At 38.6% G+C, this 14,551-nt stretch overlaps 1 protein-coding gene across 1 annotated transcript in view; it reads left to right on the top strand.

Moving 5' to 3' along the window:
* lrp2a (low density lipoprotein receptor-related protein 2a) overlaps positions 1–14,551 on the top strand; it is a 73,722-nt gene that overhangs the window by 18,125 nt on the left and 41,046 nt on the right. The window contains exons 17-35 of the mRNA XM_047370248.1: positions 375–567; positions 1,252–1,377; positions 2,707–2,837; positions 2,966–3,103; positions 3,211–3,492; positions 3,588–3,827; positions 4,472–4,591; positions 4,860–4,976; positions 5,805–6,185; positions 7,768–7,782; positions 8,059–8,307; positions 8,917–9,128; positions 9,447–9,631; positions 10,345–10,573; positions 10,691–10,868; positions 12,048–12,176; positions 13,503–13,669; positions 13,907–14,050; positions 14,123–14,232. Of these exons, the coding sequence (XP_047226204.1) occupies positions 375–567; positions 1,252–1,377; positions 2,707–2,837; positions 2,966–3,103; positions 3,211–3,492; positions 3,588–3,827; positions 4,472–4,591; positions 4,860–4,976; positions 5,805–6,185; positions 7,768–7,782; positions 8,059–8,307; positions 8,917–9,128; positions 9,447–9,631; positions 10,345–10,573; positions 10,691–10,868; positions 12,048–12,176; positions 13,503–13,669; positions 13,907–14,050; positions 14,123–14,232 (3,346 nt within the window). The remainder of the gene's footprint in view (positions 1–374; positions 568–1,251; positions 1,378–2,706; positions 2,838–2,965; positions 3,104–3,210; positions 3,493–3,587; positions 3,828–4,471; positions 4,592–4,859; positions 4,977–5,804; positions 6,186–7,767; positions 7,783–8,058; positions 8,308–8,916; positions 9,129–9,446; positions 9,632–10,344; positions 10,574–10,690; positions 10,869–12,047; positions 12,177–13,502; positions 13,670–13,906; positions 14,051–14,122; positions 14,233–14,551) is intronic.

The raw sequence follows: 14,551 nt of genomic DNA, 5'->3' as shown, positions 1-14,551 counted from the left end.
TAAAACTTTCAGCATATGCAATCTACCTGTTCTGCTGTACCATGCTGTTCACTCAGACCTATTTAGGGAGTTCAGGGAGTATCATGTTGAGGCCAGATAGAAAAGGAATTATCTATAGCACTTTACCAAGCATTTTGAATATTTAATTAAAAAAGTTATTCCCCAAGCTTAAGAAACAGCCATGCCCATTGGTCATGTGTATAGAGACAACAGCAGAAACACCACTGCTCTGATCAGCAGTTGTTTTTAGAGTTGCTCTAGTTTCTTCTGTCCAGGCCCCTAGAGGAAAATGCAAACTGACAGACTATTTATATAAATGTGTTCCTCTTTAATCTCTGAGTAAAACAGTGGTCTGACTACTTTGATCTGTACAGGCAGGGAGATACTGGCAGCCAACAGAGTGGAGGGAGTGGAGGACCTGGCTTACGACTGGATTTCGAAAAACCTCTACTGGACGGACCCTCGATACAGGAGTATATCTGTCCTGAGGCTCACCGATAAGTCCAGGAGGGCCATTATACGTAACCTGAACAACCCTAGGGCCATCGTGGTGCATCCTCTGATTGGGTAAATCAAAATGAACTTGGAAAACATTTCCTGAAATGTTGGTAATGTTGTTCCCAGAAGCAGATATGTCTATTATCTATCATCCCCAGCTGTGTAAGAATGTTGTAATGCTAAGTTGACAAACAAGGCAAAAAGTAAAACTGCATTTTTATTATTTGTCTAGATTAAATTTTTTCTTTGCCTTTAAAGCCTTTGCTCCAGTCAAATGGCTGCCTGGACATGCATGACCTTGAATGTTTTTTAGCCATTTTACAACCAATGTCTGCTGACTGATCCACATGTATTACACTTGCATCAAAATAATGCTTATTTTACCTTCAAGGATACAGATATATCTACAAAATCAGACTTTTCAGGCTCAGTTACATACTGTAAAAGCTGCTCACCTTTTCATAAGCTATTTACTGAGAAGCCACCAGCTAATAAAATATAATTTAGAACAAGCACTTATTTCCTATAGTCTCAAAGTCATAAGGCCTCTGTGCTCGACAGCTAAGATTATCTCAGTATAAAGGCCAGTATTGTAGTTACCACTAAGATGCTAGCTTAAATGGAAACACTCTAAATTGCAGACATGTCAAAGGCAACCCTTTATATAAATACCACAGGTAGATGTCTATTAGTATTCAGGAGCTTTTTAATTAAACATGCAATTATGTTTTTTTATTCATTTTGCTTCACCAGGTATATCTTTTGGACTGATTGGTACCGTCCTGCAAAGATTATGAGGGCTTGGGGTGACGGGTCACATGCCATGTCTATTGTAAACACTACCCTGGGCTGGCCAAATGGATTAGCAATTGACTGGAGGTGAGCCAAATGTCTTACATCCATGTGCCCAGGAAAACAGTCTTACAATATATTTTTGTCTTAGTTTTCAGCCTTGCTAAAAGAAAATACATTATTGTTGTTAGATATGCACAAGATTTCTTTAAAATAAGTAGCAGCAGTGTCCAAAGTGTTATTTTAGAGGAAAAAGCTAATTTATTGTGATGTGATAGATTCCTAATTTGATTGGCAGGCATTAATGGTGATCACAATATTTAGTTTTAAATATTACGATGTCAAAAGTAACATCACAAAGTATTTAAAAAAACATGGCTATAAATCTGTCACGGCATACAGTCAGAGCCTCACTAAAACAAACACTTTAACATTAAAGCTAACCCATTTTCAAAAAGGGTACTTTACCATAGCAGATCCGTCCAGTATTGTAGATGTGCAGCTAAACAGTACACAATAATTGCATCCAATAATATTTTGAATCATAAATCCGGCGTTCATCAATTCTATTATTGATCCAACAGCAAAAAAAATATTTGTACACAAAAGGCTACAATCCTGATCATAATATCAGTTTTTAGTGTTTGCAAACATCATCAGAATTTAATAACATTACATAATAACATTTTTTTTTACTATTTTTTTAAACGATATGATAATTGTCCATTTTCTACTTGAAACATCATTCACTAATGTATTGCAACTATACAGGAGCTTTATGAAGCTGTTTTGTTTCTTTTATAACTGATCTGTAATTATTTATAAGGTACAGAAAGTCTTTGTTACAAAGTCCTAGAGTTTAAGAGGATATTGCTAATATTTCTGAATAAAACAACATGATTGTAGACTTAACATTATAGACTTTCTTTAGCATCTGATATCTCATCTCAGTGACTAGCACAAATAGCTTAACTGTGTAGTAGTCCTAAATCATACATACTAAACATAACTGAATGAACAGCTGATACTATAAAATACAGATTATTGTCTAGCTTCTTACAGCTATTGTGTTCAGTCAGACAATGATGTCTAAAAATATCACTGAAACTGACAACCGCTACGTCTTCTTTCTGCAGTCACAACTGCTGCACCGAAGAGTGTTGCCGTGACCTGATAGAGGTTATGCGTAGTTTGTTTACTGATTAGAAAATGTTGGATTTTCGTTTCTGACCGGACCATCATGGAAACAGAGCCAGTCAAGTTAACATAGGTTGATTCTGGTCACCATGTGATTTTTCTGTGAATCTCTAACGGTTTTAGATATAAATTATTTTAAATAAATGTCCATCCTCCTATGGTAGTTGCATTAAAGTGTTTATTATACCCTTCCACCTCTCTGTTTTGATCACTGCTCAGCTCAATGCGTCTGTATTGGGTAGATGCCTTCTTTGACAAGATTGAGCACAGCAACTTTAATGGACAAAACAGGCTTTCTTTGGACCGCATAACCCAGATCTCCCATCCGTTTGGCCTTACCATATTTGAAAGTAAGTTCTTTACATCTAATGTATTGAATGTTTTTTCTTTAACTTTACGTCAAAGAAGCAATTGCTTGTCGCAGTATGTGACGAAAGATACAGTGATGTTTATGCCCTGCGGCTTCTTTCACATAAAGGCTACGCATATTTCACCGACTGGCGCCTGGGTGGCATTGTACGTGTGCGCAAGACTGATGGTGGGGAGATGGTTGTGATTAGAAGAGGAATCAGCCACATCATGCATGTCAAGTCTTTCAACTCCAACTCTCAGATTGGTCAGTAGCTTCATTCTCTGTTCCTCTGACTTTCTTGCTCATACATGGCTTCAGCTCGCTCTCATCTGTCATATTCCTGGTAATTACCCTTCACTCCCCCTTCTCAGGTTCCAACCTCTGCAACAGGCAGACAAATCCTAATGGAGACTGCAGCCACTTCTGCTTCCCAGCTCCAGACTCTCTGAGAGTGTGTGGCTGCCCGTATGGCATGAAGCTGTCGCCAAACCAACAGACGTGTGTCGAGGACCCTTCCAACGAGCCCCCAACAATGCAGTGTGGAGCCAACTCTTTCTCCTGTGGCAACGGCAAATGTGTCCCAAACAGCTACAGATGTGACGGTGTTGATGACTGCCATGACAACACTGACGAACTCCATTGTGGAATTAATAGTAATCTGACTAATTAAAATCTTTTGGCATCATTTTTGGGTTTGCTTAGGCAATGTTTATAGGTTATGTATTAAAGATCATCTTTTGTCTGCTAGACACTACTTGTTCCCCCTTGGCCTTCACCTGTGCCAATCAGCGTTGTGTGCCAGCAGGGTGGCGCTGCGATGGGCACAATGACTGCTTTGATAACAGCGATGAGATCAGCTGTCCCACACAGGTGCCTGGAACGTGCCCTGCAAATCAGTTCACATGCGCCAACCATCGATGCATCCCCCACAGCTGGCGCTGTGATACAGATAACGACTGCGGGGATGGATCTGATGAAACCGACTGCTGTGAGTGTCTTCAAAAGCTCCCATCACAGTTTTTGGCACCCCTGTTAAGCATGTGTAGAAATACTTAAATTCATTCTTTTGCTGCAGCAGCGTAATAATACACTAAATCCAGTGTTTCTTTAAAGAAATGTAGCTTGGAATAATATATAATTATTGGCACCCCAAATGAATAAATGAAATTGAAGCAATATGATTTTTAGGTTGATGAGAGCGTCTGGAAGGTTTATGTGAACATCCCAAACACTCCTAGTTTTTGCTTCCATGTGTTACATCGTGATCAAATCTAAAGAAAGATCAGCCGAAACATCAGACAAATAATTGTGCAACTCCACAAATATACTGTATATTATATATATTATCAGTTCTGAAACCCAAACAATGAAAATGGTAAGACGATATCTCTTTTTAATTATTATGTAATCTAGAATTTGGTAATGTGCTTTTTAAAACTTCACTTTGTTCAAAGGAACCTAACATTCTAATAAGGAAAGAGTGTCTTAAGTGATTTATGTCACAAATTAACACTGAACCTAGGGGTAGAAATTTACCACTATTCAGATTATGATACCATGCCTTATAAAACGAAAGTTAATAAAGGCCTCTTAGGGGGCTAACATTCATATCTTACTATATTTGTTATTCAGATCTGGGTGGTACGTGCCACCCAGGTCAGTTTCAGTGTCCCGACCACCGTTGTATTGACCCTAACTACGTTTGTGACGGAGACAGAGACTGTGTGGATGGAGCAGATGAACAGGGATGCAGTGAGTAGCTGATCATGTTTTGTACTAACTTAAAGCAAATCAAATATCTCATTATTTAATTTCCCTTTGGGATTAATAAAGTGTTTTTGAATTGAATTGAATTTTCAGCATCAGTGTGCATTTGAGCAGGTTTATCTTTGTCACTTAAACATACATTTTGTTCATTAAGCTGTCCAGTCATTTGTTACTTTATTGTTTTTATCAGTTGTTTTATACAACTACAGGTAAATGAATTATTAGCACTGATATACTCTTCTGGATTTTTCAGTCTACAACTGCACTGTGAATGAGTTCAAGTGTAGCAGCGGTCACCAGTGCATAAACTCCTTCTACCGCTGTGATGGTGTCTTTGATTGCAGCGATCGCTCTGATGAGCAAAACTGTCGTAAGTATATTTTATACTGCCAGTGGTCCTAATGTACCCCGCTGAGGTATTACTCAGTTTTGCTTCATATCATAAGTATGTATGCAGAATCACTCTACATCTCATGAATATTGGGTGGTTTTCATTAATGTTGTGATTGTAAAGTTTTAAAATGGAGCTAACGGATGTTAGCCTAAAATTAACATGTTTATTATCTGTTTTGATATGATTTGTTTTTCCGTGCTGTTCCAGTTAATCATGTGCACACAAAACTTAAACAAAAAGATGTTTCATTGCTTCATTAAATTGGTGTTTTGGTTTAAGCATCAAAAAACTGAATTACAAGTGTTTCAGCTGCTTTCTGCTGCACACCTCTTCTAGCCAGCTGAGGATTTCTGAGTGGGAGAATGGATCACATAACATAGAGAGACAGGGGGTTGAAGCAACCAATATAATCACATTTTTTACTATGAATGTAATTTTAAAGCATGAAAAATGCTTAGATTGTTAGGGAAAAATCCCGACTCATATGATCAACAAGACATTGTAAATGGTCTATAATGCAGTTCTGCAAGCTCTGCACGCGATAGTAGACTGTGATTTTTAAAAATCTATCCCTCAAAATGCGGCTCCATGGCTTGCTGGGGATGCAGTTGACAAACACACAGACAGTAACCCAAATACATATATTAAGAATCCCCTTTAGTTAAGGACTCCTATACCAATCATTTTAAAAAGCCTTGATCTGGACCTCCGGCCAAAAGTTGTGGCTGATTTTGGACTTCCCTAGTTTATCCCTGTCAAACAATTTTGACCCATATATTTGTGGTGTGCCCTGATTTGTCTTAGCTACCAGGCCCCCAGGAATGTGCCATCATGAAAGTGAGTTTCAATGTCAGTCGGATGGGAGCTGTATACCGTCCACATGGGAATGTGACGGACATCCAGACTGTCAGGACGGTAGCGATGAACACCACGCCTGCCCTCCCCGGACCTGCCCTTCCTCGCTCTTCCGCTGTGATAATGGAAACTGCATTTTACACAGTTGGATTTGTGACGGAGACAACGACTGCAGAGACATGAGCGATGAAAGAAGTTGTCCCACGCCGCCGTTCCGATGTCCAAGTTGGCAGTGGCAGTGCCCTGGTCACAGTGTTTGCATCAATCTCACCACAGTGTGTGACAACACACCCAACTGTCCCAATGGCGCTGATGAATCTCCACTCTGCAGTAAGTGGCATCCTCAGCTTCTTTCAGCTTACACTCTGAAATCAAACAATGCACATTTTTTATGTTTTTTCCCCCCCAGACATGTAGAACATATTATTAACTGTATTTAGCTTTGATAGTTGTAAGTAAATTTAGCATTTAATAACTATCTTGTTAAATGGAAATCTAAAAAAAATACAAAGAATTTCCAAAAAATAATATGAATTAGAAATGCACCAATGAGGGATTTTGTTTGAAAATTTCACAAATTTTGCAAAGCTCTAATTTGCCAATATTGAATTTGAACTGTAAACAATAAATGTCTGTGTATAACATCCAGAAACAGCATAACCAGAACCAATACATCTGAGGCGACCCAGTAAGCCAACATAAGCAGCTCTTTATAAACAGGAGCAAACAGGGCCCATAACCCTGGTGATGTTGTCATACAACATATTTCCTTTACTATTTAAAAATACAGACCATTTAAGCTTTCTTTTCATAATGTAAACCTTCGAGAAAGGAAGTTTGTCATATCACAAAATAATCTGTTTTTTTATGACATAATTTTAGACTTAACATTTGTGATCAACTTTGGATTTAAGGGGGAAAAAGCAGATTTGCTGTTATTTATTAGATTGTAAAAATCACTCATTGTAATTATGAACAAGGCGTAAGCAGCCTCTGTGTCATTAATGATTTTTAACAGGGCCAGAGGCTGCATCACCTTGGTGTGTAAGAGTAAACAGTCAGTGTTACACAGCTCTGTAGTTAAACATGACTTGACTGTTATTTCAAAACAAAGCTAAAGTGATTACAGAGTTACAATGATTACACATTTTTAATAATCCTCAGGATCTTATGTTAGTATGTGGGATGATTGACATGGTTAGCGCAGTTGGCATTATTACCTGTAAGCATACAATTAAGGCCAAATTGATTAAAAATCAATTCTGTCCAATTCTTTTTGATTCTGGTCTCTAATATGGATTTCTTTTAGGATTAAGCAATTTTTTTGGTTCTGCATAAAACTTTTATTGTTGGCTGATCTTATTTTCTAACAGTTGTTTCAGTTTGACAACGCCACAAAGGTCTTGTTCAAACAAAATAAAATTGTATCATTGAAGTGTTTATTTCTGCAGGAGCGAGCCATACTAAATCTGACTATAATTTGAAACCATTTTATTATAGGTGATCACCTGAACCCAGATATATTTAGTCATGACAGCAGTTGCCTTGTTATGGAAGAAAGCCATGAAAATAAATCATTTTCTTTCTGTGCTTTCAAGCTAATTTGACACGTTAGTTCTTCTTTAGTGCAGACAATGTTTTCCTTTACATTAAGGCATGATTATTTTGTTTTCAGTGAGATTCACCAACAGAATAACAATCAATTTTAAGCTGATTTTGTTTAATTCTACACTTTCGTAATTGTTATATGTTAAAAGCTGCTGCTTCATATCACAGAAAAATTGTGTTGAATGTCAAACACTGATGTTTGTGTTCTTGTGTTTAAATCAAGCATGTGTGTGATTTGTCCTGCACTGACCTGAAAATGATCTGTGATTTTCCCTCCTCCTCTTGCTTCTGTCCCAACTTTCAGATGAGCCTTTACAAGGTAGGAAGAAACTCTCAATAATTGATAGAAATCCTGCAAGTAGTTTTGATTTATTTTTAACAGATGCAATATCATTGATAATCATTTTTGTCATAAATTTCCATCAATCACCATGCACCACATTTATAGCCTAGCTTAAGCACAGGACAGCAATTCTAAGGATGTAGTTTTTGCTTTGTTAATGTCATTTGCCATCATTAGAGAGCTGCATGTACATAAAAGGAATTATTTGAAGATATTCTCTTCTAAATAGTCCTTTTTTTGCTTTTAACTCAGATCAGGAGAGCTGTTCTGATAACAATGCTGGCTGCACACATGGTTGTATCCAAGGGCCTTTTGGGGCCCAGTGCACATGCCCTGTTGGTTATCAGCTCAGCAATGACTCCAAAACGTGTGAGGATATAGATGAGTGTAATCCCCCGGGACTGTGTAGCCAGCACTGCTTTAACGAGAGAGGCTCCTTCCGCTGTCACTGCCAGGAGGGCTACACGCTTGAAGCAGACCAACGCACCTGCAAGGCTTCAGGTGAGGGAGAACTGTCTTTGACCTCCAGAGTATGACATTTCTTTATCCCTTAAGTTTTAAACAACCTCAACATTTTTATTTTGAAAGGATATGCTTGTAATATGAGGTCTACCGTGATCTTGGTTTTAGCATTTTTCACCAATCAAACATGTATCTGATTTCGCTGCTCGTCCAGCTGGAAGACGCCATGAGGGAAAAAAAGTGGAACTTGGCCCCCAGACCTCCAGACGGACACACTGTCTTTCTTCTTTCTTGTGTTTCTTTGCTGCTCTGATTTCAACGATAAGAGAAATAACATATATGTCAGTCACTGGCCATCGCTGCCGTAATTAGGACATAATCACAAACAAAGGGCTGTTTATAAGGGGAGCGTGCTTGACATGAGCTCCTCTTCCCTCACTGATAACTGCTTGAAAGCTTTTGCTATACAATAGGACATTATTTGGACAAAAGTGCATTTCCGAAGGACTGGCATTTGAGTAGGGCCTATTTAAGAGTCGTTTTGTGTGGCTGTTGTTAACACTCACAACACACACATGCACAAAGTGTTCCTGTTAGCATGAAATAAACATAGAAAGTCATTTCAGTTGGATATCTGTTTTTTTCCAGATTCTCGTCAAGCCTTCCTTCTCGTGGCCAGTCGAAATCAGATTATCCAAGACGAAATAAGCATTCAACCGAATGTGATCCGGTCACTGATTCGAGACGGACGCAATGTTGTGGCTATAGATTTCGACTCTGTTTCGGACCGTGTGTACTGGTCTGATACAAGCCAGGACAGAATCTGGAGTTCTCACATAAATGGTAGTGAGAGAACTGTGGTAAGTCAAAGGGAAATAAAGCTCTTATTGAAGGATTCCTATCCAGTCTGGAAAATTATTGATATTGATTTTAAAATTATATTCCTGTTAGGATAAGTATAAAAAAACAAAGTAAGAGTATGGAAAATATTTGTATTTTCACATTTTTCCTCTCTCGTGTATCCCTCTTTCCTTTCCTGTGCTTCCTTCCGTCCTTCCTTCCTTCCTGAGAACTTGAGAAGTAGACCCTGGAAATCATAAAGGAAAAATGTGTAGGAACCCTTTTAGTGCTAATTTACCTTAGAAATATGTTCATTTAAGAATGTATCTTGTGGATAGATATTTGACAGTGGAGTGACTGTGACAGAGAGCCTTGCTGTGGACTGGGTGGGCAGGAATTTATACTGGACTGATTACGTCCTGGAGACAATTGAAGTGTCTAAACTGGATGGCACACACCGGACCGTATTAGTTAGTGAAAATGTCACCAATCCTCGAGGTCTTGTGCTGGACCCCAGAGACAGGTCAGCGACATTTTTCTTTCTTTGTTTATACATTTTCCAATTTTTCACACTATAAACTCAAACATCAATGTATGCTATGTTTTAGACCAATACACAGTACATATTTGCAGTGGAAGTGGAAGGAAAACAATGCCTAGGTTTCAAAATTTTGTGTTAAAGCAAATCTAAAATGTGATGTGCATTTGAGTTAAAACCACTTGTTGCTGCAAAAAGGTGGTTTGCACATCTTTTGGGGTATGTCACTACCAAGCATATGTAGACTTACATTTTGCCCATTCTTCTTTACAAAGTAGCTTAAGCTCGGAGAAATATGATGAAGAACACCAATTCCTAATTCATGCTACAGATTCTTAATTTGATTTAGGTCTGGGCTTTGACTGGGCCTTTTTAAGACATGAACATGCTTTGGTCAAAACTATTCTACCTGCTGTGGATTTTATTTAGGTGTACGAGAGTAAACGGGGGTAAAAACATATGCATGCTTCACTTTTCAAAATTTCATTTGCGAAAGAAATTTGAAAACTATGTATCATTTTCCTTCTACTTAACAGTTATCTGCTGCTTTTTGTTGATCCTTCACATAAAAACCTGATAAAATACATTGAGTCTGTGGCTGTGACTTGAAAGTGTAGGGGTGTGAATGTTTTTGCATGACACAGAGAACACTTACGGCTATACAGCATAGAAAGAGTCAGATTGGTTCTGTTTTGCAGCGCTCACCTGATGTTTTGGACTGACTGGGGAAGGAACCCCCGCATTGAGAGGGCCAGCATGGATGGGAAACTCAGGACAGTCATTATAAGCAGCAAACTCTACTGGCCCAATGGTTTAACCATAGACTACCCAAATAGTTTGCTGTACTTTGCTGATGCCTATTTGGACTTCATTGATTACTGCGACTACAATGGCAACAACAGAAAACAAGTCCTCGCCAGTGACTTGGTGAGTTGTCTTTCTCTTAAGGGGAGCTAATAGTTTAATCATGTGCAGAACACATTCATTCCTTTGAATAGCATGTATAATACACTTTCTTTTTCTTTTGCTGATCTCTATGAAAAGGTACTGCAACATCCCCACGCAATTACCATTTTTGAGGATTTTGTCTATTGGACTGACAGATACATCAACCGAGTGATGCGAGCTCATAAGTGGCATGGGGAGAACCAGACAGTGATGCTGTTCAACCTCCCTCAGCCAATGGGTCTGGTGGCAGTGCACCCAACCAGACAACCAGCAGGTATGGCAGAAATATTTAAAATACAGCTTAAGCCAGATATGTTATCTCCTTATGATGCCGTCTATTTTGTGATTTGCACCAATTCCTCCTACAGTGAAAGGCCAGTACAACATGATTTTGCCACACTCGTGCTTCACAGTTGTGAATGGTTTTCTCAGCCTTGCAAGCTTCCCTCTTTTTCCTCCAAATTTAATGATGTTCATTATAGCCAGACACCACAGAACATCTCTCCAAAACTTAAGGTCCATGTGTGTATTTGCAAACTGTAATCTGGAATACACTGTTGCTGTCAAGAGTAGTGGCCTCGCTGAATGGCCTTTCGGTCCATGTTTGTACTGGACTACTGGACTACTACCAGCTTGAATCAGTGTATTCCCAAAATATTTGTCTTTTGTGCTGGGGCTCTGAGTAAAGCATTTTCATTTCTGGGACACAGAACCGGTCTCCTTTCTGTATGATTTGATGATTGGATATTGCCGTGTTTTCCATACTTGCATATACAGATGAAGGTGGCACCTTCAGGAATCTGGAAATTGCAGATACCCAACCAGATTTGTGGATGTCACCAATTCTCCTTGTGATACCTTGGCTTAATTCTTTACATCCCAGTGTGTCATAAAAGGTGTAGCTCTATTTAACTCAAAAGTTGTTTTATTAGTCCATTTGATTTTCCTAAATTATTTAAAGGCATGGTAATGTTGAATTTCTGAATTGAAATAATATAATAAAAATATCTATATTATTATATATTATATTATTATATAACATGTAATATATATTTTTAATGTCAGACAGTGAGGAAAAAAAGGTTGTATGTGTCTTTTTACACAGTGTATGTAAATGTCTAGTTTTAATTGTTTATAAATCTATATACAAACACAGGTTACTAGTGCATCAATGTGGTCTGCCTACTTTAATGCTGGATTGAATCTTGAATTAATAAAGTTAATCATGCAATTAGGATATTATCTTCAAATATCCTTTTTGTATAGCAAAACTGCCCTGGCACATGTAGGCAACCTTCTGCTCCATGTAGTATCCCTGAAATGCTGCGACAGGACACAAAAAATTGTTTATCAATCTGCTATGCATTATTGTTGTCTATAGCTGCATATTTGCTGCAGCCAGTATGTGATATAACTTGCTAAGATCACTAACCGGACTGTTTTCAATTTGCAGGGATAAATCACTGCTTGGGGAGTGCCTGTACTCATATCTGCCTACTCTCTGCTGTGGGGCCGAGATACTATTCATGTGCCTGCCCCTCAGGCTGGACTCTGGCAGCGGACCAGTTCACTTGTGCCAGAGGTATGCAGGCTGCCAACAGGAGGAAAACACTCATCACTTAAATTGATAAAAAAAGGAAGTCTGGTCAAATTTTGTTGATAAGTTAATATAGTCATCAAGTATTCATCTCAGCAGTGATTATTTCATGAAAAAGCAAAACTTGCTCCAGATTTGATTCTTACATGTTTTCTGTGCATAGAGTTATCTTAAGGTTTGACTGAGGAGAAATCTTTTTAAACAGCATAGCTGTACTATAGATTGAATCAGGTACCTGTCAACAGCCTTCCATTTAGACTATCTTGTAACCTGCTGCTCAGGTCATAAATATTGGGACTCATATGAGCATGTCTTTCATGGTCTCAAGAGGACAAGGGACCTTTAATGCAAGGTCCAAAGAGTCCACCTTAGGTCAGCAGCTTAACTCATCTCGGGTTTCAGGCCCTACAAACCAAGCAGACTGCAATCTCTCCCTGAAGCCAACAATTATCCAAGAATGAAAATGCCCTACAACCATTCTTTGACTCTAATCTCTGATGACAAAGCAACTCAGATTGTGGAACTGGCTTTCACCAGTCAATCCTCTTTATAGACAAATGTCCCCCAGCTTGAGATCCCTAATTTGCATAGGAAGCAACCATAGGATGCACAACCACACCTAATTCTACTTCAGGATCTGTTTTGTTTTTTGCAAATAGCAATTAGTCCAATTTTTGGGTTTATTTTTTATTTCACTTAAGGTATGTTCTATTTAGATTTGTTTATGTTCTGCTTAGATTCAGTTTATGTTTGGATTTAGACCAAAAATCCAAAATAGTATTCATTGTTTATGCAACATATCCCACAGCTATCTTTAAATCAAAAAACTAGAAAGCAGGGCATGCAAGGCGGCAATTTGAAACATAAAGTCAGTATTTACCCATTCAAAAACTAAAAGTATCAGAGTACAAATAAGTGTTTATGCAACTTTGCCATTAGGTCTCGTCTACCTGAACAATAAAAGTATTTATAGTTTTTCTGTCATTACCATGTTGCTGCTAAATATTTCAGTTTATTCAATGAATTCTGCCCAGGAATATTAGTTCTGATTGCTTATTTGTAGAAATTGCCCTGCCTTACCACGTGACTAATATTAGATTTTAATTTCATTCAATGCCCTCCAACATTTGTGTTTTGTTTCCATCAGTTGCTAAAAATATCAGTCATTTTTATGTTAGTTCTAGTCTCTCAGGGAGAGCTTTTATTAAGTTTTAATCTAGTTTTCATCAGAAGAAAAGGTTGTTGACATAAACTATGATGAACACCTTTTCCTCGACAGAATTAACACAATTTTTTATTATTTTCTGGAAGCTGAAGATCCCTTTCTGGTGGTTGTGAGAGACAGCATCATCTATGGTATTCCACTAAACCCAGAGGACAAGAGCAATGATGCTATGGTTCCAGTCGCTGGTCTTCACAACGGCTATGATGTTGACTTTGATGACAGGGAACAGACCATCTACTGGGTGGAACACCCTGTGAGTCCATCTCAATCTGCTCTCCAACGTGCCATACTAAAATGCAAACCTAAGTTATTCTGTTTATTGTAAAGTTATAACTCAAAACATGCTGCGGTAACAGTTCTCAAAGCCTTGTCTCCATAACAGGAGGTTGACAGAAATAAACAGTAGAATTCGGTTTAGCCACGCATGATCCAAGCAAGACATTAACGTAAGACCTTTGGTGACATTAATACGTCTAAATCTGTCAAACAGGGTGAGATCCACAGGGTGATGTCAGACGGTACAAACAGGACAGAGTTTGCTCCCGCAGCCATTCTCGGCTCCCCTGTTGGCCTGGCCCTGGACTGGATCACAGAGAACCTGTACTACACCAATCCAGCGACACAATCTATTGAGGTGAGATTAACCTATTTATTTATTAACTAATTTGTTTTTCTATCTGCTCACTTACTTCTTTTGTTTGGCCAGGTTTTAAAGTTGAGAGGGGATGTACAGTACCGGAAAACTATAATCACAAACAACGGCTCTCCAACCGGCGCTGGCAGTCCTGTTGGCATTGCTGTGGATCCAGCACGTGGGTAAGCCCCACTTAACACCATCCTGGCACAGCCACTCAAATCCACTGCTACTGAGCCCTAACAGCCTCCATTTGGTGGGCCTCAGGAGAGATCCTAACAAGGCCTTGCTGCCATCTAAAACCCCACCAGCTTACAGTGAAGAAGCAGGAGCTGACCCGAGCCTTTGTCAGATTTAAACATGCATCATATTTCTTTAAAACAAATCCTGTTACATCCAGTTATGTAGGCGGGAGATGATGTGATTCCCACGTTATGATAACCTAAAGTAAAAATACCCCAGTGTTACAGTATTATAGCATTAACGCCACTGCTGCTACAA

The sequence above is a fragment of the Girardinichthys multiradiatus genome, chromosome 7 (genome assembly GCF_021462225.1).
Source record: "Girardinichthys multiradiatus isolate DD_20200921_A chromosome 7, DD_fGirMul_XY1, whole genome shotgun sequence".
Classification (NCBI taxonomy): domain Eukaryota; kingdom Metazoa; phylum Chordata; class Actinopteri; order Cyprinodontiformes; family Goodeidae; genus Girardinichthys; species Girardinichthys multiradiatus.
Note: the sequence above shows the minus strand (reverse complement) of the source record. Positions and strands in the feature narration are given on the sequence as shown.